Source organism: Gastrolobium bilobum, unplaced genomic scaffold, assembly GCF_033153095.1.
Source record: "Gastrolobium bilobum isolate Gb01-03AN ecotype WA unplaced genomic scaffold, APGP_CSIRO_Gbil_v1 utg3588, whole genome shotgun sequence".
Classification (NCBI taxonomy): domain Eukaryota; kingdom Viridiplantae; phylum Streptophyta; class Magnoliopsida; order Fabales; family Fabaceae; genus Gastrolobium; species Gastrolobium bilobum.
In genome coordinates this window covers 510,413-535,206 of record NW_026899729.1, presented here as the reverse complement: position 1 = coordinate 535,206, position 24,794 = coordinate 510,413, and the positions used below count along the sequence as shown (strand labels likewise).

Here is a 24,794-nt window from a genome sequence, read left to right as displayed (position 1 = left end):
AAATACCGTGGTTTTTTTTATTAAAAAGAAATTCCATTTTAATGATTTTTTTAACCTGGTTTTTTTCTGTGGGATAACATTGCTGGTAATTATGCGTCAGTAGTGCCCCCTTCCTATCAGGAGATAGAATGTCATATGACGGTCTGAAATATAACTTTCAGAGTTGCTTGCTTGATTTTGAGATTGATCCTATGGATTTGATCTTCCACATATTTTATTCAGCCGGTAATAGTTGAGCAATTAAGACAAGATGAGTAAACCATGTATTGGAAGATGGATGGATATTTCACTCGTTAACAAAGTGTCAATTATTTGCTTTTTATGATTAGTTAGTGTCGGTAATGTACTAGGGAAATTTTTACCCTTTTGCAGGGAAGTTCCAAACTGAAACTGGCAAAGCTTGGGCATCAGAGATAGTATAAAGAAGAAGAAATAATAACTACATCCCCTAGTCATTCTGATTTGGTCTGGTGATGCGGGTCTTCACTTGAACTCAATTCTTTTGGTTATTGTAGCATGGATGGGCATCCATGACTGCCTTTTCACCTTTTGTATTCCACAGAAATTCTACTATGTGTGGCTTCATGCAAGCGTACATATTACGTATTATTAGAGGCTTCTTACTTGTAGATGACAATGGTAGTTGGGTGCATCTATGATATCTACCATTTCTTAGTAACTTGGATGCATGTCGACAATATAGTTAGGGATCGACAATGTTGGCCTTCCTTTGTCAGGAGTTGTGCATTTCCACCACACTTGATTGTATTGAACACCTAATCGTATTGAAATATCTAGTGCAATGGTAGTGTTGCAGATGTGGGCTTGGGCTAGATTTTTGACCATTGCTCCGGAGATTATTCCACCTCTCCCAGATTTCGACGATATGTCTATTATGTGATATTTATTGTACATATGAAATTTTTTGTAGATGGATCGGACATAAGACAACCTTTCATGATCTATCTTGGTATTGAGAGAGAGGTTTGACAGGATGACCGAGCGTCAGGTACTTGCAAAATGCTTACCACTTTTATCTTTTATTTATTTATTTTAATTACGATTTTAATTTTGATAATTGTTTTGTGCAGATTATACGGACTCCATACGCAGGCATGGTTTTGCATGATCATATTCAAGAAATTAGTGATCGTTAGAGAGCAATCAAACCAATGATTTGTTTTCAGATTGTAGAATTCCATCCAAACTGTGTTTTGAGACAATTTTAGATGGTCAAGATATACCCCAACCATATTTACAACCATATTTACAACCACAGGAGGTCCGTCATCTCACCTTGAGGGGAGAGACTGAGGTGCCCTGGCCTCATCAATTGGAGCAATTCATTGAGCACTGGACTCATAGAGATACTTGGATTCAGAATACTCCACCGCATCCACATGATGGCATCTTAGGGCCTAACTCAGATTACATGGTGTGGTATAAAGGAATAACTAGATGATCGATCACCAAGAAGGCATGTCACTCGGGTTTATTGGTGAGTTGAGTGATTTTATTTCGTACATTTATTATTTGTCACGGGATTTATTACAAATGTTAAATCATATTACCCTTTTGTATATGTAGACGGATTGCTTCAATGTGTTCATTACATGTGTCGGACACGTCAGCCACACAATGACATTAGTAGAGTTGTTGAGCATATGATCAACATATAGACAAGGTATGATCGGGTATCATGTCATGGTGAGCCAACATCTGCATCTATGTAGTTATCACAACCCATTGATGTAGGTGATCAGATACCTCACACTTAGAGGGAATGATAAGGGTTAGCGCGTCGTAGACGACAAGTTGAGCATGATACATAGGAGTTGCCCCTTCTTGCTCCTAGGGGGGCTGGTATGTTTTATGCTGATGCTGCAGGACCATCACAATCTTACTTTTATCCATTAGAGACATATACATCCCAGCAGGAGCCACCTTCCCACCATTGGCCACCTTCTTATCATTAGTCACAAGTCCAGAATCATTCAACAACACATAATGCTGATGCTGCAGGACCATCACAATCTTAGTTTTATCCATTAGAGACATATACATCCCAGCAGGAGCCACCTTCCCACCATTGGCCACCTTCTTATCATTAGTCACAAGTCCAGAATCATTCAACAACACATCATCATTCGCCATCATTATTCTCTATTGCAGATGTTTATCGGCCCGATTTTGTTTCTTCACCTGACCACGTGATTCCATGGCGTGGATCCTTGATGGAACAAGCACCACCGACCTCCTTTTTTGGAGCATTTAACGAGTTTACTCAGTTTGTCACACCGTCATTCGAACTAGCACTCACTGATATATTACAGTCAGCAATATCTACGAACCCTATTGCGATGATGCCGATGGATGTAACGCCTGGCCGCTTCAAGAATCAACGGCTATCCCCACATACTAACACGAGACTTTTTAGTGTGTTTTTTCCTCACTCGCACATATCTCGGGAAAACTTCCCAGGAGGTCACCCATTCCAGAATTGCTCCAAGTCAAGCACGCTTAACTATGGAGTTCTTCTGTTCCGGGCTACCGAAAAGCAGATCATCTTGTTAGTATAGGTAGTACCAATTAATTCTTATAAGCTATCCCAAACTGTGCAGCCTCATACCTGCACAGTCTTTGGAATCTCTCTCTTTCGGGTGTCGATTCGATTCATCCGTTCATGTAACCCCCCGCCGGAAGCCTGTCAGGAGCCGCTCTTTGTCCATGCCCTTTCGCACCGGCGATCACTCACCGCCCTTGTCAGCGCTCGAGATGTTACAATGGACCAGGACTGTGTTAATTCCGATAAACCAGGACTATGCGATATGTAGGAACCCAGATAGGTATATGCGTCATCGACGATTCCTATGTTGTCATACTGGATCTCAGGGTTTGTGCCCGATACATGATCACAATGATGAGACTTAATGGGTTATTTTGTCATTATAATCCCAAAATAGCTCATTATGTTTCGTCACTGTGATCATATATCGGGCACGAACCCTGAGATCCAGTATGACAACATGGGAATCGTCGATGACGCACATGCCTATCTGGGTTCCTGCATATCACATAGTCCTGGTTCATCGGCATGGACACATAGTCCTGGTCCATTGGCATGGTCGCAATGAGGTTCGTAGATAATTAGATATCATTGACTGTAATATATCAGTAAGTGCTAGTCCGAATGGTGGCGTGACCAACTTGAGTAAACTCGTTAAATGCTCCAAAAGAGGAGCATTTGGGAGGGGCAACTTAGCTGCGATTAACTCTCAGAATTATCTCAAAAAAATAACTAGAGTCCATAGAGTAGAAAAAGAAATGTAATTATTTGTATTTTGCAAATTCCTTCCAATTGAATAACATTAATTCTAAGGCAAATCCAATGCTTGCGAACTCGCTGCTGCTAGTGGCAACACGTACGGTTGGAAGAAAAGAAATGAAGAGGAAACCTAATACTTAAATGAAACAGTTTTTGTTTGATTTAATATAAAATATAGAAGAATAGCTGTATTTCTTAAAAAAAAAATAACACTTAATCGGTATTTGAATTAATTCATTTTAATTTTTTAAAAAGTGTTATAAAAAAGTTTCAAAACAAAGCTTTTAAAAACTTAAATTAACTATTTATTTTTAATATCTATAAATATGAATTTATTTTATATAGACAAATCAAACTTCCAAACATGCATATTTTTGTATTTCTTTTTATTTAAAGAATTTAGAGGAGAAACTAAGTAATTTTAAATTATACCCACGAAAATAATTATAGCTGTCATCAACGTGTCATTGTTAAGGTATAATTACAATATAATGATTTATTCATTAAAAATTATAAGATATCATAATTAATGCTATTTTACAATTCTAGAAGTTCAAGGTGCGTGCCAAATTACTAGCATAGTATAATTTATACTATATAAATAATTCAATAAAAAATATATTAATAATAATTATTAGACGATCTAGATTATACTAGTAATTTTCTTTTAAGAATGTGACTTGTTTATAGAATGATCCCTTAATCGATTATCTATTTCTTTTAAAACTCTCCATTTTTTAATTTTAAATATTCAAATAAAAAGGAAAACTATTACTACTCTCTTTTTTTAATCATTTTCTTCCTTTTGCTACTCCCTTTTTTTAATCTTTTCAATACCTTTCTTCCCAATTTCAAACACCTCATGCTATACTTTTTCATTTTAAAATATTTGTTACTTTAAATTATTTTTCATTTTAAAATTTAGACGTTAGTTGTTTTTTCAACATATTTCTTATCTCTTAAAATTTATATTAAATAAAATAAGAGACAAAATTAATGAAGAGAAAAGATAATTTAGTTGAGTATAATTATAATTTTATAAAATAAAAATCATTTAATGACTTTGTAAATTCTTGTAAAAAAACTTTAGATCATAATTATTTCGAAATAGATCTAGTATTTCACAAAAGCTAATAAGTGACTTGCCAAAATAACTTTATAAGAATACTATTAAATGAAGGTAGAGAAGTTTTCGAACACACTAGTAGGTTATATGATGTATTCTCACTTCAAAGAATTTGACGTGTTCGAATTTTTTTGACATTTCTTGATACTTCGGCACTCTAACACGCATTGCAAACATTTAAAAAGGGGGTTCAAAGTTATATTACGTTGCGTTTTTAGTTACAATTACTAAATTTGTTGGATTATAATTACAATTTTATTAGTTTAACCTAAATATTTGTGATATTTTATATTTTTTTGTAAAATTTAAGGGTATTATAAGTTTAACTCTATTTTTTTTTTTGATAACAGGTTTAACTCTATTTTTAGGATAAACTATTGAATATTAAATATAATATACACTACATAAATTAAAAATATATTTAATATTAAAATATGTCTTAATATATTAAAATTTAATATCTTTTAGAATTAACGTATCTATTGTGTCATATATGTCCTGTGTCCATTAACAGGTCATAACAAAATTTAGTTGAAAATAATAAAAAAAGAGTAAATATCCTTTTTGGTCCTCAGCAAATTTTACGATGCCCGATTTAGTTCTTGGCAAATAAAAAGGCCCATTATGGTCCCTAAGAAATTTAAAATAAACTCATTTAGTTGAAATCGTGGTCCCTTACAAATTCAAAAAAGAGTCATATTAGTCTCTAAAAAGACTAAAATGGGTCCATTTTAAATTTCTTAGGAACCACGGTGGACCTTTTTATTTGCTAGGAACTAAAACAGACATCATAAAAGTTGCTGGAGACCAAAAATAATATTTACTCTAAAAACAAAAAAGTTGGAAAAAGAAAAAGAGAAAAGGATTATCCATAAATCGGTACAAAAAGTATGGGAAAAGTTGCATAAATGAGACGGGCGGGGCATATGATGCAAGAAGAAAGTATCGTTAGGATCTTTCTCTTTCCACCCTATAGTTTTCTTTTCTGTGATACGAAAACTGAAATTCGTTTTGGAATAGAGCAACCAATGGGCGCGTAAAATGAAGGATACTATCCCCACAGTTTCAGGCCATACATAATTTTCACACTTGACTGACCCAACGCAAACACAACACTCGCTTCACAACAACTCGTCTTCTCAATTTTCAAAAGCCTTTTAACTCCAACTTGGAATGAAAGGCTGAATCCAAATCCAATGGCCTCTCGTCGTATTCATACTCTTCTTCCCTTCGGTTTCTCCATACACGTACTCCTCTCTCTCTCTCTCTCTCTATTATTCATTATTGTTCTCCGATGTTATGTTGCTGAATACTCATTCTTCTATTTCCTTTATCGCAGGGTGCGCCGCTTTCATCTTCTGCACTTCTACAAGGTCTTTTTCTCATCATCAAAATTTTAAAAATCCTTTATAATAATTAATAATGCTTTCGACTTGTTTGTTTCATTTTCTTATATAAAATTGCGCTAGAAAAACTTGAGTTTTTTGATTGTGTGCGAAACCACTGAGCTGCGCCTTATATGGTTTAGGGTTTTCTGGAAGCTCTCGAAGCTATAGCATTGTTGAATCGTCGAAACAGTGTGTATTGAGACCTGATGATGATGAGATAGCCGCGCTCCGTCGCGAATTCGTAGCTGCAAAACAGAGTTTTCTCAATATTCCCGATGCGCTCAGAAAAATGCCCAAAATGAATCCTAAAGGTGCGTCACTTGTTTGGTTGCTTCAACATTTGTTTTTGAACTAGAATGAATGCATGCGTTTTTTTTTCTTGTGAATATTGATCTATTTTCTTCCTTTCATGTGTTGGATTAGGCATATACGTGAATAAAAGCTTGAGATTGGACAAATTGGAAGTTTATGGTTTCGACTATGATTACACATTGGCTCATTACTCGTCGCATTTGCAGACTTTGATATATGACCTTGCCAAGGAGTTCATGGTTAATGAGGTTAGCTTGGACCAACTCACTCGTGCTGTTTGTTTTTGCTAACTGTGGTTCCTTTCCTTACTCTTCTCGTTGCTTCCTTCAGCTTAGGTATCCTGAGATTTGCATGGATTTTAAATATGACCCAACTTTCCCCATTAGAGGGCTATACTATGATAAGTCAAAAGGGTGCCTCATGAAGCTGGATTTCTTTGGTTCGATTGAGCCGGATGGATGCTACTTTGGTAGACGCAGGGTATTTGGCACTGATTCTTTTGTTTCATTTGGCATATATATGCATCATGTTAGCTTCTATTGTTATTTTGATTTGGTTTTAAGCTTTTTTGAATTGTGTCCATTGTTCTGAAAATCCATGCACAATTGGAACTGTGTAATAGTTTTATAGATTGCATAATGGACATATTAAATGCTTGTATTGAAGAAACGAGGTTACTAGTTCTGTTTAACAATCTTTACATAGCATGGTTTGTCTGTTGTAACAGAAATGAATTGTTACAAGAAAAATAGCTTTTATGTAAAGTTCTTTTTTTCCAAATAATTTTACAGCTAAGCCGAAAGGAAATACGTGATATATATGGCACGCGACATATTGGTCGTGATCAAGCTCGATCACTTGTTGGTTTGATGGATTTCTTCTGCTTTAGTGAGGTTAGTTCCTTGTTATCCTGTCATTCAATAATAATTATCTGGTGAATGGCTAGAGAACCTTTGGTACTGTGGAGTTTTGGAGCTTTGCCTCAGTGAACTTGTATGCAATGAGTCTTGTACTTTTCTTCATATGTCAAAGTAGATTATCATTCTCCGGAGTATGTATATCATAAATTTATATAGACAAATATTTTACTGCCATCCACATACCACCTCCATTGTTCATCCAGAATGGCCCTGCTGCCGTATTTTTTTGTGTTTTGAGCCCAGTATATCAGAAGAAATGGACATAGGATGTGGAGGATGATTAGATCTCCTGTTTATTATTATCTTGTTAGAGATAAGGAATAGCACCAGGAGTCATGATTGCATCATCATAGTTAATGAAGAGCATTGTTTATATAACATGTAAAGAGCATAGTAGTTAATTGTGCCGCAATAGCGCCGCGAGCTGCGCCGTATGGGCGTTGCGGTGCCTCGCCTCAAGAAACTGCGCCGCGCCACACCGGAACGCAATAGCGGACATTGCGATTGCATTTGCGGCCATATTGCTGTCATAAGGAAAAATGTCAATTTTATCCTAAATTTAAATGTGTAACAGAAAAAATTTAAGGTTTTTTAGTCTATCCGCATTTCTTTCTGTCACTTCTGCTACCTATGCCTTTAAAAAGTGTTTCTTTTTGTCATTATTTCTGTCATATATCTATTCCGCTATTTCTGCAACCGCAACCTGGTATAACGCTATAGCATTTTTCGGGGTTGGCTGCGATATGCCGCAATCCGCATTTGATAACTATGATAAAGAGAATAGAAATAAAAATTAGCTGGAAGTAATTTGATAAATTTTATTCCTTCTGACGGGACTTGCCCAAGAATATAATACTTCAGTTACTCTTGCTTCTTCAATTGGCCATTTGCTTTGTTGTTGACAGTTACACTCAAAGTTTCTGTTCCTTTTAAATTTCTGTTACTGATAAAAAGCTGACAAAAATGTTGGTTTCCTTCAGGTTAAAATCTGTGTACAAGATCTGCTTTGCATAGCTAAGCAGGTCTCTCAGATTGTTAAGGGTTAAGCTAGGCCACAGGGGAGGAGTATGTTGATGTTCCCAATTTTTGAAATTATAAAACTTAGTTTTAAGGCCAAACTCTTATAATATAGAGTTGATCACTTTAAAATTTTGAAGTTCTGTTGAAAGTTATAACTCCCTTGCCAATTTCATTTGGCTCATCCTGGGCAGTCTATTGACTTATGAAGTCTCTTTCCACCATGAAATCTTAGGTTGAGAACTAATTGTTTATATCATTACTCCGTAGGCATGCCTCCTTGCAGATATAGTGCAATATTTCGTTGATGCTAAGCTAGAATTTGATGCTTCCTACATTTATGAAGATGTTGTTCGTGCAATTGAGCACGTCCACCGAAGTGGCATGGTTCATAGAGGAGTTCTCTCTGATCCACATAGATACTTAGTGAAAAATGTAAGTTCAAACCAGTTTACAAATTTCCATTAACTGTTTTCCATGAATGTGTTCAACAGATGCTGCAATAAGTGGTCTAGAATATGAATGAAAATCTATTTCAGGATTGCATCTTAAGTTTTTTTTAAATTTTTTTTTGTCTATCATTAATGAACTTACATTTTTTATTATTATTATTATTTTATTATCAAAGTAGACATTGTTTATTCATGTGGTTTATTATCAGATTGAATTGTTTTATTCTCAGGTTGACAGTTTGTAATTGTTAATTTATGGGTCAATATTTCAGGGAAAGATGTTTCGTTTTCTCAAGATGCTAAGGGAGAAGGGGAAGAAGCTTTTCTTGTTGACTAATTCTCCTTATTACTTTGTGGATGGAGGGATGCGTTTTATGTTGGAGGTATTTGATTAACAGGAAATCATATCATATATTTTGTATGTATCATGGAATGTTCTTTAGCATTCACTGTGCCAGTTGGAGTTTATTAGTTTTTTCTTAATTTGGAAAGTGGTATTACCCAATAATTGTCTACATTGCATATCAATTGATTCAACAGCTTCAGAGTTCCAACTCTAAATTCTTTAAAAAGTTCCAGACAATGTTGGTGGAAAAATAAATGCAATCAGTTATGTCTAATATGACGAGTGTAATTCAGATGATATAAGAGTCTAGAATGGAGATTCAATTTTACATAACTTTCACTTTTCTTGCCGATTACATGGACTATATCATTTTAGCAACTTGTAAAGATGAATATCTAACATTTTTGGAAAATTTTGGAGAATAGGGAAGTTATGGTTTTGTTCTTTACTGTAAAACAAAAATATTCACAGACCTTAGAATAGTGCACGCATGTTTTGAAAAATATATAAGTGCATGTGCTTCTGTTTGTTTCAGAAGGATCCCGCATCCTCTTCATATCTGCTGTTCTGTCTTTTAACAAATTACTACGTTCATGTTTATAAGTAGTTGTGAAGGCCACATACATCAGCTCTCTACTTGTCCATGATGCCGTTACTTCTAGCCATTGACCATAGCCTGGTTTCTCTATATGACTTAATTTCAAGTGTTTCAATTGTAATCATTTTGTATTTGGAGTAAAATTATCTTCTATTAGCATCTTTTCCACTTTTTCTTATTGATGTGAAGATGAAATTTCTATTAAACTAAGCCTAAAAATAAAATTTTAAAAGGGAGGGACAGCTGTATACTGGACTTATGTGAAGTACACATATCACTTGGATGGTTAATACTGACATTAGCAGTCAGGTGTCTTTTATTTTCTTGGTTTAAATGTAATTTTTGTTGTTCATTATTGTATTGCACTTTTCATATCTGGCCGTAATTTCCTTGAGTTTATTCTTGAATGTTGATTAGGATTCTATGGATTGTAGAGACTCCTGGACGGAACTGTTTAATGTTGTGATTGCTAAGGCCAAGAAACCACAGTTTTATACATCTGAGCATCCATTCCGGTTTGTATCCTATATTTCTAATTTTATCCTAGATGATAAAGTGCTCGTTTTCTATTTTCTAACTTAATTCTTCTTATTCTGATTTATTTTAATAAGTATAATTGGGATCACATTGTGTTATACTCCTTTTATTATTTTATCACTATGAAAAAAATTAAACTCACTTAAGGACTGGGATCATTTGGATGTTACTCTCTTTAGAATTACAGTAATCAAAGGGGAAATGAAGAATACGATCTAGTAAAAAATAAATTTTTGTCCTACAAGCAATTGAGCATAGTGTGGCTGTTTGCAAATTCTTCTCACCCTGACAGGAAGCTAATGGATCATTTTCTTTTGCCAAGCGTTTTTTCTCCATCATTACTTTCTTTTCTCATCTCCTTGACATTTGAGTTTATATTCTTGTATCTTGAATTCTTTGGAAAGGTTCTGAATACCATTGGCTCTTTCACGCAGTTGTTATGACACACAGAAAGACACATTAACTTTTACCAAGGTTGATGAATTTCTTCCTGATAAAATTTATTATCATGGATGCCTCAAATCCTTTCTCCAAATAACCAAGTGGAAAGGCCCAGAGGTATTTTATTTGATGTTTGATAAGCCAAGCTGCGTAATATTTCTATTTACTTAAATTTTACATTAAGTTTTAATTGTAAAGCAAATACATAATTTGACATAAAGGTTCTTTCACATGGAGCCCCTAGAATGCTAAAATTCACACTTTTAATCAGGTGATATATTTTGGAGATCACCTATTTAGCGACTTGAGAGGACCCTCAAAGGCAGGTTGGCGCACAGCCGCAATCATCCATGAACTAGAGGTATGCTGCTATCTAATTCCTTTTCATGTAGAATTCTCAACTTGCTTGTCTTTATCTGCCATGACTTCTTATAGATAATGTTAATTACCAAGAGACAAGAGGTATTCATTGTAATCCTTGTTATATTAAACTACACAACATTGGTGCTATTATATAGCAAACCAATTGAAGAATACAAAGAGACACACTCAATGTGGGACTTCTATACTATGTACAGCAACACTCCCCCTCAAGCTGGAGCATATAGATCGTATGCACCAAGCTTGTTACATATCTGGTCTATCCTAGGTCCTCTCAAAGACTTAGTAAATACATCAGCTAATTGATCATTTGAGTTGACAAAACGAGTGACTATATCTCCTGAGAGAACCTTTTCCCTAAGGAAATGACAATCTATCTCAATGTGCTTAGTCCTTTCATGAAACACTGGATTTGAAGCAATATGCAAAGCAGCTTGATTATCACAAATGAGAGATGTTGGGCCAGTGTCTCCAAACTTGAGTTCCTTCAGTAGCTGTTTTAACCAGATGAGTTCACAGGTAGCTAGGGCCATGGAGCGATATTCTGCTTCAGCACTTGATCTAGCAACTACACTTTGCTTCTTACTTCTCCAGGAAATCAAGTTATCTCCAACGAATACACAATACCCAGAAGTGGATCTTCTATCAATAGGAGAACCTGCCCAATCAGCATCTGAGTATCCTACAACTCTGGTATGACCTTTGTTTTCATAGAGAAGACCTTTGCCAGGAGCAGTCTTGATGTACTTGAGGATACGGATTACTGCATTCCAGTGATCTTCACAGGGAGAATTCAAGAACTGACTTACTACACTGACTGCAAAGGAAATGTCTGGTCGAGTAACTGTGAGATAGTTCAGTTTCCCAACCAATCTTCTATATCTTTCTGGATCAGAAAATAGCTCCCCCTGATTTGGTAAAAGCTTGACATTTGGATCCATAGGAGTATCAACGGGCTTAGCATTTAACAATGTTGTTTCCTCAAGAATATCCATAGTATATTTTCTCTGTGATAGTACAATGCCATCTTTGGATTGGGCCACTTCTATCCCTAAGAAATATTGGAGTCTTCCAAGGTCCTTTGTTTGAAAATGATGGCACAAATGTTGTTTTATCTGAGTTATGCCATGAGTATCATTACCTGTAATGACGATATCATCAACATATACTACCAAATAAATAGAACCTGAATCAGAGTGTCTGTAAAAGACTGAGTGATCAGCCTCACTTCGAGTCATGCCAAACTGCTGTACAACACTGCTAAACCTTCCAAACCAAGCCCGGGGAGATTGCTTTAGACCATACAAGGATCTTCGGAGACGACAAACTAGGTTAGACTCCCCCTGAGCAACAAACCCAGGAGGTTGCTCCATATAAACCTCTTCCCGCAGATCACCATGGAGGAAAGCATTCTTTATGTCCAGCTGATACATAGGCCAGTGATGAATGGCTGCCATAGTAATAAAGAGGCGAACAGAAGTCATTTTCGCCACGGGAGAAAATGTGTCACCATAGTCAAGGCCAAATATCTGAGTATAACCTTTAGCCACCAAGCGGGCCTTAAGACGGTCCACTTGACCATCCGGACCAACTTTAACCGTGTATATCCATCGACAGCCCACAACAGACTTCCTAGAGGGGAGGGGAACCAGATCCCAGGTACCACTACTCTGAAGTGCACTCATCTCATCAATCATGGCCTGTCGCCAACCAGAATGTGATAACGCCTCACCTGTAGTCTTAGGAACAGATACAGAAGAAAGAGAAGAGAGGCAAGCAAAATGGGATGGTGGAAGACGATGATAACTCAAATTTATTAAATACCTGGGAGGGGGACGAGAATCACGAGTACCTTTCCAGAGTGCAATGGGCACATCAATGTCAGATGGAAGGATCGGAGCTGCCGGAGGAGATGATGACGAAAGTGAGTCCACAGGAGCCTCAGTAACAATAGGGGAAGACTCGGGGGGGGGGGGGGGGGCAGGGTCTTGGGGAACAGGGGGACGTTGCCGACGATGATAGACCTGGAGGGGGGGAACAGGGGTGGGAACAGGGACGGGGACATCTAAAGAAGGAGATGGTGAAGGTATATAGTGAACTGAAACAGGTGGTAAATGTAGCTGAATAGCAACAGAATCATTGGGATGGGAGGAGGAGTCAAAGAATGGAATAGACTCAAAGAATGTAACATCCGCCGAGACAAAGTAACGACGAAGACTAGGAGAATAACAACGATAACCCTTTTGTGAGCGAGGGTAACCCAGGAAAATACATTTATGTGACTTAGCAGATAACTTGTCAAGACCAGGACTGAGATTGTGGACAAAACAAGTAGAACCAAAGATGTGAGGAGTGAGTGGGTACAAAGGTTGATGGGGAAACAACACAGAATGTGGTACCTGATTATGAAGTACGGAGGAAGGCATCCGATTAATGAGATAACAAGCTGTGAGGACAACATCGCCCCAATACTGGAATGAGATATGACCATGTAACAAGAGTGTCCGAGTAGTCTCAATTAGGTGACGGTTCTTGCGTTCAGCAACCCCATTCTGTTGAGGGGTGTGTGAACATGATGTCTGATGAAGGATGCCGTGAGATGCAAAGAAGGTTTGAAACTGATGAGACAAATATTCACGAGCATTATCACTTCGAAAAATGCGAATCGAAACACCAAATTGAGTAAGGATTTCATTAAAGAACTTGTTAAAAATAGAAAACAATTCAGACCGATTTTTCATTAAAAATAACCAAGTACATCGAGAATAATCATCAATGAAAGTTACAAAATATCTGTACCCCATAGTGGAAATGGTACGACTAGGACCCCAAATATCTGAATGAACTAAAGCAAAAGGAGACGAAGACCGACTACTGACACGATCGGGAAACGAACTACGAGTGTGCTTCCCTAACTGACACGACTCACAAGACAAACTAGATAAATTTGAGAAACGTGGGACCATCTTCTGGAGCTTAGCAAGATTTGGATGACCCAACTGAGCGTGGATAGTAAGCGGAGAATCCACAACAGAGCACACTGGAACAAAAGTTGAAAGCTGATAAAGGCCATTGGACTCAAATCCGACGCCAAGTGTCCTCCTCGAGCTCCGATCCTGCAAAATGACAGACTCTTTAGTGAAAGAAATAATACAGTCAAGGGATTGAGTCAAGCGACTAATGGAAATAAGGTTGAAAGGAGAATAAGGAACATTAAACACATTCTCAATGGGAATAGAAGGAAAAAGGAGAACAGTGTCAATCCCTTGGGACTGAACCAGTGACCCATTAGCCATAGTGATACTGGGCAGGGGACCAGATGTACAGAGAGAGGTAAATAAAGACTTATTACCAGAAATATGGTCAAATGCACCAGAATCGAGAATCCATGGACCAAGAGAGGGCGAGTGAGAAACACCAGCAAAGGAATTACCCGTGTGTGCACTAGAGGCAGTGGTACCAGGAGGTGGCTGTGATCCAGCAATCAAGGCAGAGTCCGAGGCAAGAACAGTAGTCTGAGCAAAATGAGCGGAGCGAGGAGGGCGACCGTGAAGATCCCAGCAACGATCAATAGTATGGCCCGGCTTTTTGCAATGAGTGCAGAGAAAGCGTCTCGTAGAGGGTTTGCGTCCACGTGCAAAACCCTTGGAGACAAGGGCAGATGGGTCAATTGAAGAGGGAGCAGATATTGCAGGCTCCATAGAAGTCTTAGGTGGAATGCGAAGCAACGTAGACCAAACAGAGTCCAGCGATGGAACAGTAGTAGAGCCCAAGATCTGATCCCGGTTGACAGAATATGCCGGGGGCAAACCATAAAGTGCCATGAGCATGAAGAACGTGCTGCGTTGCTCAAGTTCTTGAGCAGGATCTGCAGCAGGCGGCAACAGTTCATTGAAATCATGAAGGAGGCCCTGAACTTTTCCCAAATAAGCAGACATAGAGACATCAAGTTGTTGAGCAGCAATAGTAGTGACCAAATTTTGACAAACCCTATAGAGTCGCTGAGTGTCATTGGTATAAAGTGACTTGGCCTGACGCCAAACAGACTCACAAGTGACGTGAGCACGAAAAATCTGCTTCAAGGACGAGTGGATGGTAGACTTGATGATGCTACATAACTGAGCATCAACCTTTTTCCAATGAGGGCGTACATCTACCGAGATGGACTCAGCCTTAGTAATGAGATGGTCAGTGTAGTCCTGTCCATCAAGCCAAAGTCGGAGATCAGAAGCCCAAGAATCATAATTGGAGCCATCCAACTTGTCAACGTGCAGCGGAACATTAATATAATTAGATAAGAGTAGGCATTCCTCGTTTTATGGATTTCATATAATTCCCCGGAAAACCGGCAAGAGAATGGTGTACTATGTCTTGTTTCCTGTCTGCAAAATATACACATGGTTAGACATTTCGTACGGTCAGGCCTTGATAGGAACCCTTACGAAAATAGACTAGAATTGCAGGAAGAATGGTAGGGAAAGAAAGAAACCAAAGAGATGGAGAAGGAGAATTCTGTTAGGGAGAGATAGAGATAGATTGAACAAGCATAATATCTCCCTTACCATTACCAGGCAACACCCTTACAACTGAGAAACCGCAGTGAACAAACTATTATTTCCGCCTCCTATATTAGGTACAACTCTCGCTATTTAAACTCCCATCTAACTATTGCCGTAACCAATTGTGTTAGGTAACTCACTAACCTACTGTTTATTCCTCTGGAATATACCCTCCAAACCTTATTCTCCTTTTTAAGAGTTGGCTCGTGACTAACAATATCACCCGCTGTAGGATCAACCTTGTAGTCAGTGAGGTTGGTTCCTTTAACAAAATTTATGATCGCTCGTTGATGCTTGCCTGCAGTGTGGGATATGTACTCCCATTTATATTGAAGACAATGATGTGCAAAAAATCCAAAAGAATCAAACCGAATTGTAAACCGAACTGAACCACACCAAGGAATCACATTTTTTTGGAACCGGTTCAAGAACCAAAATTTCACTTTGTTCGAACCGGTTCGAGAATCAAAAGAACTGAACTGGTTCTTTTTTCTTAAATACTATCATTTTTTTATTTCATTTTTTGCCTAAAAAATGATTCTAAACTAGTTTGGAACCAAAACTGGTTCGTACAAAAATAATATTGGTGAACTGAACTGTAACATCCCGTGTCGACCTGGTTTGTTAACATCATAATAGTATTAAGCGCAACTAACTATTCAAATAAATGCGCAAGTTAATCATATTAATTCTAATTAATCTCGTATAAGAACGTGACTAAACTTTTTCCATTCTACATCAAGTTATAATAATTACTTGCGTGTCAAGTTAATTTCATTTTATATTACTTGTTCTTCCAATTATCTTATTTACAATTTACATACCTAATTATTTACACATTTCCTGAACTTTATCTTACGAGAGGATGTCCTTAAACTTAATGTCCTCTTTTAAAACATACAAGTCTTGATATCTATATTATCAATTTACATCCATACTTGTCATATTTGACCATACTTAGCTCTTCATTACTTATATTATACATTTCATACAACTATTTCCCATTTCTTGCATTACCTAGCCCTTAAGTTAAACATGTGAATTCTAGGTACTTCACTTATGCATATTCATACATTCCTTAATACTCACATCATCACATCTCAAATGATTTATATAAGTCATACATGTATATATGATATTGCTTAGAACCTCATTGCAATAACTATCATATTCATGCCATTGTCTTAGCAAATAATCAAACTCATAAGCTTACACATAATCTAAATAAAGTAAACGAGTTTATTTACAAAAGTATAGACAACCTCTATGTTCACATCAAATATAAACATACACAATATGATGAATCATAATTATGTCTCGGATGAAGATACAAATATCAAATGCAAGCAATGTATCATGCCAATATCTCTAGATCGGCCTCTTGCCTCGAGATGCACCCATCTCATGAATCTCAACACTTGAAAAATGTTCCCCAAACCGGGTGAGATGACAATCTCGAGATGACAATCTCAGTAAACTAGGGGTTCTCGAAGGATTCCTCCACTCTGAGTTCACTTAAAGGTATAATAAGTCTCAACAGAATAATCAAATGCATAATGCTGGATATATAGAGTATATAATATGAGCAATATCAAATTCTACTAGCCAGAGAACAATGTATGCATTACGCACGTCTGCAATATACCAAATGTATAAGGATTCCTCTCATACCCTACACTCAGGCATCACCATCTCATGTAGGTATACACTATCACCACCACATATATATCAACACATTATGCCACAAACCATTTTCCAATATCATATATATATTAGTGCGTATAAACCATTTTCTAAAAACATACCATACACAAACTAACCCCCCATGGAGTTTGGTGGAACAAACAGGGAATTAACCCTGAGAACCGAAAGCTTACCTTTATTAGCAACATACTCCAATGTACTCTTAGTATCCAAAGGACCACAACCATAGGCTCTCACAAAATCACAACCTATTTCAAAGATGTAAAGGCAATTAGCAAATATACTAGTTTACGACATTCATTTCAATATTGTCTTTTACGTAGTCATTCTTTACGTAGGGACACCAACTCAAGGTGGGAGGAACTAAGTCAACTCCCTAAGATTCTATAACCTTAAAATATCACTTAAAAGCTGATAGGCCATGGGCCTGAAAGTTAGTGAATTAGTTAGTTCGTTATGGAAACTATTTAGAATATTCTTAAAATATTGGATAAAAGGAGAGTGTGTGTGTAGTAAGGTATACATGAATTCAGTATTGGTTTAGAGGGAAAATTGGAGGACCTCTAGGGAACTCTTGAGCCTAAGTGTGTTGGCCTTAAGGGGGAGTTGAGTTTTTCTGGGTTTATTTTTTTCATTTTATCCTTGTATTAGTGTATGTAAAAGGAGATATGCCTCCATTATTTCAGCAACTACAGTATTAATTTTCTGGGTTCCATCAATTTGGTATCAAAGCACTACAATCCCAGGAGTGCTTTTTGATCCAGATCTATAAAAAAAGGAGGAATTAGTGATTTAGAGTGTAGGGAAAATTTGAAAAAAATCTTGAAGGTCTTCGAGGAGGCAATGAAGAACATGGACAGACAGAAGCTTGAATAAGAGAAGATGAAGTCTGAGAGCTTTAAAAGTATCCGAGAAGCAGCACCGGCTGAAGAAGCGAACGACGAAGAAGGCGCAGATCAGAAAACAGAAGAAGATGACAACGGTGCAGAAGAAGAAAAAGAAAAGGACGCAGTAGCAGCAGAAGAAGCAAAAGAAGAAACAAGAGTCAAACAAGTTCAGGAAGAAGAAAGAGACAAATAAGATGTAGCAGGATCAGAGAAAAAGGAAGGGAAAAATAATAAAAATGCAGAAGATGTAGAACAAGAAGTGGATGGAGATGAAGTTGCAGAAAAGGAAAGAAAAAAAGATGCAGCAGAAAATGACGAAGAAGAAATGAGCGAAGAAGAAGCAGAAAAAATAAAAGAAATAGTTGATGATAGAGGAGAAGAGAAAGAAGATGGAGAATAGGAGAAGCTGCATCTCCATGGCTAGATTAATCTGGATTATGTCTCTATAGATCAGAAGATGGCTTTAGCTCAAATGGTGGAAGTTACGTCTGTGCAAGGGATCAAGGAAAAAGAAAAGCTAGCAGAGAAGATGATGACTTACTTGGGTCGTAGGGTGAAGTTTGAAAATAATAGGCCCAATATACATATTATGGAAATCACTAATGGGCCAACAGCCACAAGCCCGAACAACAAAGACTCAGATTCTAATAATTCTCAAGGTGTGAATAATAGGGCTGTTGGGCCTTACATTCGGCCCAATGAAACAAACCTTACACCTGTGCAAGTGGCAGCTGAAGATATAGAAGGGCAAGAGTCGACGCAGGTAGCTTCCGTGGGAAATGTCAATGGCGGCAATAGGTGCGACGCGCGTTTCCAACAACTGTCGTCGAAGGAGACGGCGGAGCGACGACGACACAACTTATGCTTCTTGTGTGACGCTCCAAACTCGCCAAATCAAGGGCTGGCGATGAGGGACCTAGGAGAACAGCAGGGGACAATGAGCAACGCGAACCAGAGTTTGAAGGGATGGAAAGATTCAACTCTGTGCACTTGGATGTTTGAAGGAACAACAATTGCAACATACACAAATACTAAAATAATAGTCAAGCTAGTGGATGATGTTGGTGCTAGTGTCCACGGTTATCCTAAGGTCAATAGCCACTTGAAGGATTTGTTTATCCCAAATGATAGTGTGTCTGTGGCAGAGATGCAGTTTTCAAGGAGTGAGCAACCCACTATTTTAGCACTGCAGGAATGGAAGAAAGTGATAGTTTTTTGGTTTCAAGAATTACTTGGTCAATATGTTTCAAGCAGTGGGACCCTGGTGGATGTTTTCTCACATTATCACTCCTCTTCCTTCACCTTGAGGACAAGGTGAGTTTTGGAGGGGGAGTATTGATAGGCAGTGGGCGTGAAAGTTAGTAAATTATTTAGTTTGTTATGGAAACTATTCTAGAATATTCCTAAAGTATAGGATAAAAGGAGTATGTGTGTGTAGTGAGGTATGCATGAATTCAGTATTGGTTTAGAGGGGAAATTTGGGGACCTCTAGAGAACTCTTGAGTCTAGGTGTATTGGCCTTAAGGTGGAGTTGGGGTTTTCTGAGTTTACTTTTTGCATTTTATCCTTGTATTAGTTTATGTAAAAGGAGATATGCCTCCATCATTTCAGCAATTTCAATATTAATTTTCTAGGTTCCATCAAAAGCACAATAGATTCTATAAATCATTTCCTTGAAGAACAGTCCAAAGAAACTAACTCTATTTGCGAATATGACATCAAACCTTGTTTACCATTTTTAAAACTGATATTGTAACTCTTTACCAAAAATTCTAAGATTTTACTATGTTAAACTAAATATCTCAAGCTTTCTAACGACATATTATATGTCTCAATTGGAGTTGTATAACTTCGGTTATGTCTTTCGCAAAGTGACTGTTGCAAACTGGATTTTTAGGAGCAAGGTAGTGGCTTCAAACTCAAACTACGATCAATCCACTTATCCAATGGATCTGAAATTTTACAGGGTTGTAGCCCCATGTGTTAGCTTCACATAGGTCCAAACCACACTCAATTTGGAGTTCTGTATCTCGAGATATCGCAATTTTACTAAACTAGTTTGCTGCTGTCTCAAGGAGTAATCGATTACTACTTTTTTCCAGGAAAGTAATCGATTACTACTCGAAAAGTAATCGATTACTTCTTCAACAGAATGCAGAAAACTGGGTTTTTAAGGTATAATTGACCTCCAATGATCTCTCAAACTTGTTTAGTCATTTAATCAGCATATCAACACGTTCTAAACACATAAACAACTTCAAGACTCAATCTTTAACTTAAATCACACAATCCATCATGAAAAACAAAGAAACGGTTAAGCTTTTTCACCTTTAAAGCCTCACAAGAAGAACAAGATGATCCAAGCCTTCAACAATAGAAAGATCCCAATTTTAAGCTCACAAAAAGAAACGAAAATGCTTCAAGATGGTGTTTTTCTCTCAAAAACCCTAGCTTCAAGATTGTTTCCACGGTGTTTGATGAAGGTAGAAGGGTTGGTGGATGTTTGGGCTTTAGTTCTATGGTGAAGCTTAAAGGAAGAGAGGAAGAAAGATGGTTCCTTTAATGTCTTGATGAGGAGCACGCTAACAAGGGAAGGAGGAGAACATGGCTGCTCCCCTAGGGTTGTGCATAGTGAAGAAAAGAAATAATGAGGTGAAAGGTTGTGTTTTTAAGTTATTTTAACTAAGGTTAAAACACCTAAGTAAGTAAAGACCTTTTTTTCCTATAATACTTAACTCACCTTAATCCAACACATGGACTATTTAACCTATGCATTTTTCTTGTCATTTTAACCTCATAAAATTAATGGAATAATAATCGCTAAATAATTATTGAGTTACCGGATAATTTTGCCTATCGCATTTTCATTGCGAAACACGCAGTATCCACACTTTTTACTGAAAAGTGATTTAATTTAAATAATTAGAATTTCCTTCTAATTAAGTTATTGTACCTTCCATCTCTCATGAATTTAGTTTCTTCACTTTATTTTGTCATTGTGGTTATTCTCTTAAAAGTTTAAGCTATTAGGTGAAGTCTCGTGATCGGCTTTATATCTAACATTTTTTAATAAACAACCATCGTTTACTTTGGCATAATATCCTACTAATCAATCAGTGTGTGTGATTCGATTATGTATTAACTGACCAAGCTGCTTTCCTTTCCTGGTTTCTTTTGCTGTCATGTGGTACTGTGGAGTGGTATGCTGAATGTGATAGTTGGTTCTAATTACAATTGAAAAGAATTTTTTTCTGTTATTGATACCAAAGCTATCCTTAAGAAAAGTAACTTATAGCTCTCTCTCTGTGTGATGATGGTGGCAAATTTAGAACCGTAGTAGTTGAATCTTCAAATTGCCTGTTGGTTATGCAGTTGCTAAAAGATAAATATGAATCTTCATAGTTCCTGTTAGTTATGCAGTTGCTAAAAGATGTATATAATTATGTTTGGCAATTTTATTTTTTTTAAATTATGCTTGCAGAATGCTTTTTTGAATTTATATCTTTCTTCTTGAGGTACTGGTGCATGTAGAACTTTTGGCATAGTTAACATCAGAAACATAGACATATTTATATGAAGTGTTTCTTTAACAATGTAGAGCGAAATACAAATACAAAATGAAGATACCTACCGTTCTGAGCAGGTACCCTTCGAATATTGTTGACATTATTACTTTGCAATTTCATACTTTCTTAGCATATATACGGTAGATGGTTTCCTGTTACTTTCCCTAAGTGGTTGTATTGAAAACTCGCCAACTAAAAATTACTTTATGATTGTGTTATGAGCCTGACGAGAAAATGATTCATGATAATTTTGGGAACAATAGTTTATGGAAATTGGTGTTATTTATCTTGCATATAGAGATTTATCAATTAATAGAGTACAAATATTATTTCCTAAGAGTCAAATACGCATCTAGTTGTTGCCTTTTCTTAGCGAGCAAATTTTTGTTTTTCTCATATTCCTCCTAAATTAATTCGTGAATAGTAATAATATGTTAACGATTTGTTATAAAATTGAGCCAACTTCATTATTATGAATCCATTTCATACCTTACTAAATGATCTACATGCATGATATTAATTGAAAAGGTGACAGATAAACTGCAAATGCACATGAGCTCACATGTTGAAATGCTTGAACTAGAAATTAAAAAGAAAAAGAAGTAAAATCAAAGTGGTGCTGGATATAGTTTTTTCTATTATGTAAGCTTGCTTGTAACAAAATGATAACATAACCCTGCCTTCCACTTAAAGTCCAGATTGTTTTGTCTTGCTAAATTACAAACCTATGGACGTTATGGGAATTATTAGTACAACCATACGAGTAATTCTTTGGATTTGCATCATATGTCTAATATTGTTCAGTAAAAAGTTCAAATGAGAGGGCAAGCCTGGAACAATGATACAACTGTTCTTTTATGACTGAAAGGTTATGTGTTCGAATTCGGAAAATAATTTATTCGCAAATATGCAACGATAAGGTTGTGTATCCTCACCCCACTCTCATTAGTTGAGATTTAATGAGGAGTGATTTTTTTTAAAAGGTTTAAACAAACAGTTTTATAGTTATTATAGAATGGTCCATAATTCTCATTTTTAAACAGTATAATTACTTTCTTCATCTTAATCGTAAAGCTGTCACATTTTATGCATTGTATCTTGTTGAACGATGCAGGCAAAGTTTCATATAATACAGGAACTACTAGGTAAGTTGCATGCGACTGCAGCAAATAGTCTGAAAACTGCAGCTTGGAATTCACTTCTGGAAGAACTTAATGAGGAGAGGCAAAAAGCACGAAGCATGATGAAGATGATGTTTAATAGATCTTTTGGAGCAACATTCCTGACTAGCACAGGTCAAGAATCTGCTTTTGCTTATAACATTCATCAGTATGCAGATGTTTATACTAGTAAGCCAGAGAATTTTCTTCTCCATTCACCTGAAGCATGGCTTCATGTTCCATTTGATGTCAAAATCATGCCTCATCATGTGAAGGTAATCCATTTCTTCTTCATAAACGTTATATACGTCACTAAACAGCATGCTATTTTCTCTTAAAAAAATAAATCCACTTCTTGTTATCCCACGCTACCGGTTTTTGAGTTTGTTATTGTAAAACTTAGTTTCCTTCTGAAGAATAATAAATTTGTTGAGGTATAAACTTAATTGTCTCTTAACTTTGACTATTCAAAAACACAATGCATTCCCTGTGATTTAGTATTTATGAATGAATGTAGAATTACCTATTTGTTTCAAAAAAATTTAATTTAACTTACACCCAACGTATTTTTACTTATATTACACTTTGTTGGGGACTAAGTTCTGTCAACTTGTTGGTTGTTCAAAGAAATTATTATAGACACTGGCTGCCATTATAAAGTAGGGGAATAGTTGCTGAAAACATCATGTAAGGATTTACTGGTCAACTCTAATGAGGGAGTGAATTCAAGTTTTAGCGTATTTTAGTTTGATTGATACCTTTGCGGTTTGACAGTTCGCAGGATGCTGATGGATGTGCATGTAATAGATGAACAGTAATAGACTAATCGTACATATTTCCTGTTTCCTTCTGCATTTCCTTTCTATAACTCCTTGGTCGTTTATCCTTTTCTCTTTTCAGGTTCCATCAAGTTTGTTTAGAACTGGATGAACAGTCCTTGAAATCATTCAAACTATTAGCAGCATTCTGTGTCTAACTTTTAGCGGAATAATGATGTGGCGATTCCAGTTAGCACAGAGAGGTGCAGCTGGAAGACACTTGTTGCGGCAAGCCGGCAATGTCGTGCATTCAATTTTGTTCTATTTTCTGTATTTCCCCATTCCACATTGGCATTGCTAACATGGTATCGTCAAATACGCTTATGCTTCGTGTTATGACCCGAAATTGCAGACACGTGCAACCATGGTTGCCAAAAATTAGTGTAAAAAGATAAAATTTTATGTTTTTACATTAAAATATAAGTAAAAATTTTCCTTAGTAAAAACTAATAAAAATTACATATAAAAGCGTAATAATAATATAAACACAAGTTTTTATGTTTTTTTACTTAAATCAAAAAATCAAACTAAGTCAATTTTTAACCCATTACTTAATTTTATTTTTATTTTTTTAAATAAAATAAAAAATCCTATTTTCATTTCCCCCAAATCATATCTTCTTTTAGTTATTTGAAAAAACAACCCTCATGCAAGGCCGTTGTATTTTTATTTAAGAGTTGTTAAATTTTATTTTTTTTGATATTGTGGAACTTGGTTATGAGTTATTAAATTTTTTTGTGTTTTTAGACTTGTGTCTTATATAGTTAGGTGACTTATATATTTTAAATACGAAGTTGTTTGTTGATTTTTGAGTAGTGAATTGGGTTCAAGCTTTCCCCAGCCCCTTCTCATCAATGGACTCCTGACGTATACGAAGGAGTGTGGCTCGTTCGATAAATTCCTACCTCTCTATCTATTTCTGAGATGTTTGGATTTTAATCCTAAATGGAATGGAATGGCGCGCGGATATATATGTAAACATAGTATCTATTTAGATACGCTCGAACGACCCCTTCTCATGATGAGAATATATATAACCCTAGAGGGGGCTGGATTGTATATAATCTAATCGATATAAGGGAAATCTTTGTTTGTTTCTTTTTTATAGATTTCAAAGAAGAATTATCGAATCCGATTGAATCTAAGACACGATTAATTAGTTTACGGTATGGAAAAAACACATGTATATGTGATATTAGATTGTGTTGTATCTTGACCTTAAGTAGTAGAAATTTTATATTTCGTATCATTTATACG

At 36.4% G+C, this 24,794-nt stretch overlaps 1 protein-coding gene across 1 annotated transcript; it reads left to right on the top strand.

The window, feature by feature from the left end:
- Window positions 1–5,541: 5,541 nt before the first annotated feature.
- On the top strand, window positions 5,542–23,899 carry LOC133293013 (uncharacterized). The gene is made up of 14 exons (XM_061491525.1): window positions 5,542–5,698; window positions 5,791–5,824; window positions 5,980–6,150; window positions 6,263–6,399; window positions 6,482–6,631; window positions 6,943–7,044; window positions 8,359–8,523; window positions 8,813–8,923; window positions 9,902–9,999; window positions 10,456–10,579; window positions 10,734–10,823; window positions 21,592–21,636; window positions 22,674–22,994; window positions 23,620–23,899. Exons 1-14 carry the CDS (start codon window positions 5,648–5,650, stop codon window positions 23,647–23,649), a joined length of 1,629 nt encoding a protein of 542 aa, XP_061347509.1. The 5' UTR covers window positions 5,542–5,647; the 3' UTR covers window positions 23,650–23,899.
- Window positions 23,900–24,794: the final 895 nt, after the last annotated feature.